Consider the following 2,479-nt stretch of genomic DNA (forward strand, 5'->3'; position numbering starts at 1 on the left):
ATTCCAAGGATTTTTGGGTTTGTTTTCCAGAGATTTTCCTGATTATTTCCAGGAGAACATTCCAAGGATTTTTGGATTTGTTTTCCAGGGATTTTTTGGGATTTTCCTGAGGATTTTGGGGAGGACATTCCAAGGATTTTTGGATTTGTTTTTCTGGGATTTTCCTGATGATTTTATGGAGAACATTCCAAGGATTTTTGGATTTGTTTTCCAGGGTTTTTTTTTGATTTTCCTGCTGATTTTGGGAGAACATTCCAAGGATTTTTGGATTTCTTTTCCATGAATCTATTGGGATTTTCCTGATGTTTTTAGGGAGAAAATTCCAAGGATTTTTGGATTTGTTTCCCAGGGATTTTTTGGAATTTTCCTGCTGATTTCTAGGGAGAATATTCCAAGGATTTTGGGATTTGTTTTCCATGAATCTGTTGGGATTTTCCTGAGGATTTTGGGGAGAACATTCCAAGAAATTTTGGATTTGTTTTCCAGGGTTTTGTTGGGATTTTCCTGATAATTTTAAGGAGAACATTCCAAGGATTTTTGGACTTGTTTTCCAGGGATTTTCCTGATGATTTTGGGGAGCACATTCCAAGGATTTTTTGATTTATTTTCCAGGGATTTTCCTGGTTATTCCAGGGAGAACATTCCAAGGATTTTTTTATTTGTTTTCCTGGGATTTTCCTGCTGATTCCAGGGAGAACATTCCAAGGATTTTTGCATTTGTTTTCCAGAGATTTTCCTGATAATTTTGGGGAGAACATTCCAAGGATTTTTGGATTTGTTTCCCATGGATCTGTTGGGATTTTCCTGCTGATTTTTCGGCACCACCAAGGACTTTTCCTCCCCCTTTTTCTCTCCCCATTCCAGAGGAAAACTCCGGAAAACCACCCGAGGAGGGGAAAGGGAAGAAAAAGAAAGGCTTGGGAAGCGGAAACGAAGGCAAAGGAATTCCCGGGAAAGCCGGGCTCGGATCCAGACCCTTGGGAAACGTTCCCAAGGAAACCATCCGGAGGATCCTGGAGCTGCTCCGGGACGAGTCGGTGAGCGACGGGTTCCATGGGATGATCCCACTTTTCCCGGATTTCCTCGGGATCAAGGTGGGAGGTGCTGATTCCTGGCTCCGCCCCCTCTTCCCAACATTTTTCCCAAGGGATTCCTGATGGAGAAGGAGCTGCTGAAGCCGCTGCAGGAGCTGGAGGGGCCCCCGGACACCCTCGGGAAGATCCGATCCCTCTTCCAGGTGCGGCGGGATTTGGGAAGGGAGNATCCATTGGGATTTTCCTGATGATTTTGGGGAGAACATTCCAAGGATTTTTGGATTTGTTTTCCAGGGATTTTCCTGATGATTTTAGGGAGGACATTCCAAGAATTTTTGGATTTGTTTTCCAGGGATTTGTTGGAATTTTCCTGATGATTCCAGGGAGAACATTCCAAGGATTTTTGGATTTGTTTTCCAGGGTTTTGTTGGGATTTTCCTGCTGATTTGGGGGAGAACATTCCAAGGATTTTTAAATTTGTTTTCCAGGGATTTTCCTGATGATTTTATGGAGAACATCCCAAGGATTTTTGGATTTGATTTTCTGGGATTTTCCTGATGATTTTATGGAGAACAATCCAAGGATTTTTGAATTTGTTTTCCAGGGTTTTGTTGGGAATTTCCTGCTGATTCCAGGGAGAACATTCCAAGGATTTTTGGATTTGTTTTCCAGGGGTTTGTTGAGATTTTCCTGCTGATTTTATGGAGAACATTCCAAGGATTTTTGGATTTGTTTTCCTGGGATTTTCCTGCTGATTTTATGGAGAACATTCCAAGGATTTTTGGATTTGTTTCCCAGGGATCCATTGGGATTTTCCTGCTGATTTTATGGAGAACATTCCAAGGATTTTTGAATTTGTTTTCCAGGGGTTTGTTGGGATTTTCCTGCTGATTTTGGGGAGAATATTCCAAGAATTTTTGGATTTGTTTTTCTGGGATTTTCCTGATGATTTTATGGAGAAAAATCCAAGGATTTTTGGATTTGTTTTCCAGGTTTTTGTTGGGAATTTCCTGCTGATTCCAGGGAGAACATTCCACGGATTTTTGGATTTGTTTTCCAGGGATCCTCTGGGATTTTCCTGCTGATTTTGGGGAGAAAATTCCAAGGATTTTGGGATTGGTTTTCCAGGGATTTTCCTGCTGATTTTCAGGAGAAAATTCCAAGGATTTTTGGATTTGTTTTCCAGGGATTTTCCTGCTGATTTTGGGGAGAACATTCCAAGGATTTTTGGATTTGTTTCCCCTGGATTTGTTGGGATTTTCCTGATGCTTCCAGGAAGAAAATTCCAAGAATTTTTGGATTATTTTCCATGGATCATCTGGGATTTTCCTGCTGATTTTTCGGCACCACCAAGGACTTTTCCTCCCCCTTTTTCTCTCCCCATTCCAGAGGAAAACTCCGGAAAACCACCCGAGGACGGAAAAGCGAAGAAAAAGAAAGGCTTG

The 2,479-nt window shown here is 41.6% G+C and overlaps 1 protein-coding gene across 1 annotated transcript in view; it reads left to right on the forward strand.

Annotated features, from left to right (window-relative positions):
• DRC1 (dynein regulatory complex subunit 1) overlaps window positions 1-2,479 on the forward strand; it is a gene marked incomplete at its 5' end in the record, with an annotated part of 12,157 nt that overhangs the window by 5,594 nt on the left and 4,084 nt on the right. The window contains one exon of the mRNA XM_029961086.1: window positions 2,424-2,474. Within this exon, the coding sequence (XP_029816946.1) occupies window positions 2,424-2,474 (51 nt within the window). The remainder of the gene's footprint in view (window positions 1-2,423; window positions 2,475-2,479) is intronic.

This window comes from Manacus vitellinus, unplaced genomic scaffold (assembly GCF_001715985.3).
Source record: "Manacus vitellinus isolate BGI_N305 unplaced genomic scaffold, ASM171598v3 scaffold_311_pilon, whole genome shotgun sequence".
NCBI lineage: Eukaryota > Metazoa > Chordata > Aves > Passeriformes > Pipridae > Manacus > Manacus vitellinus.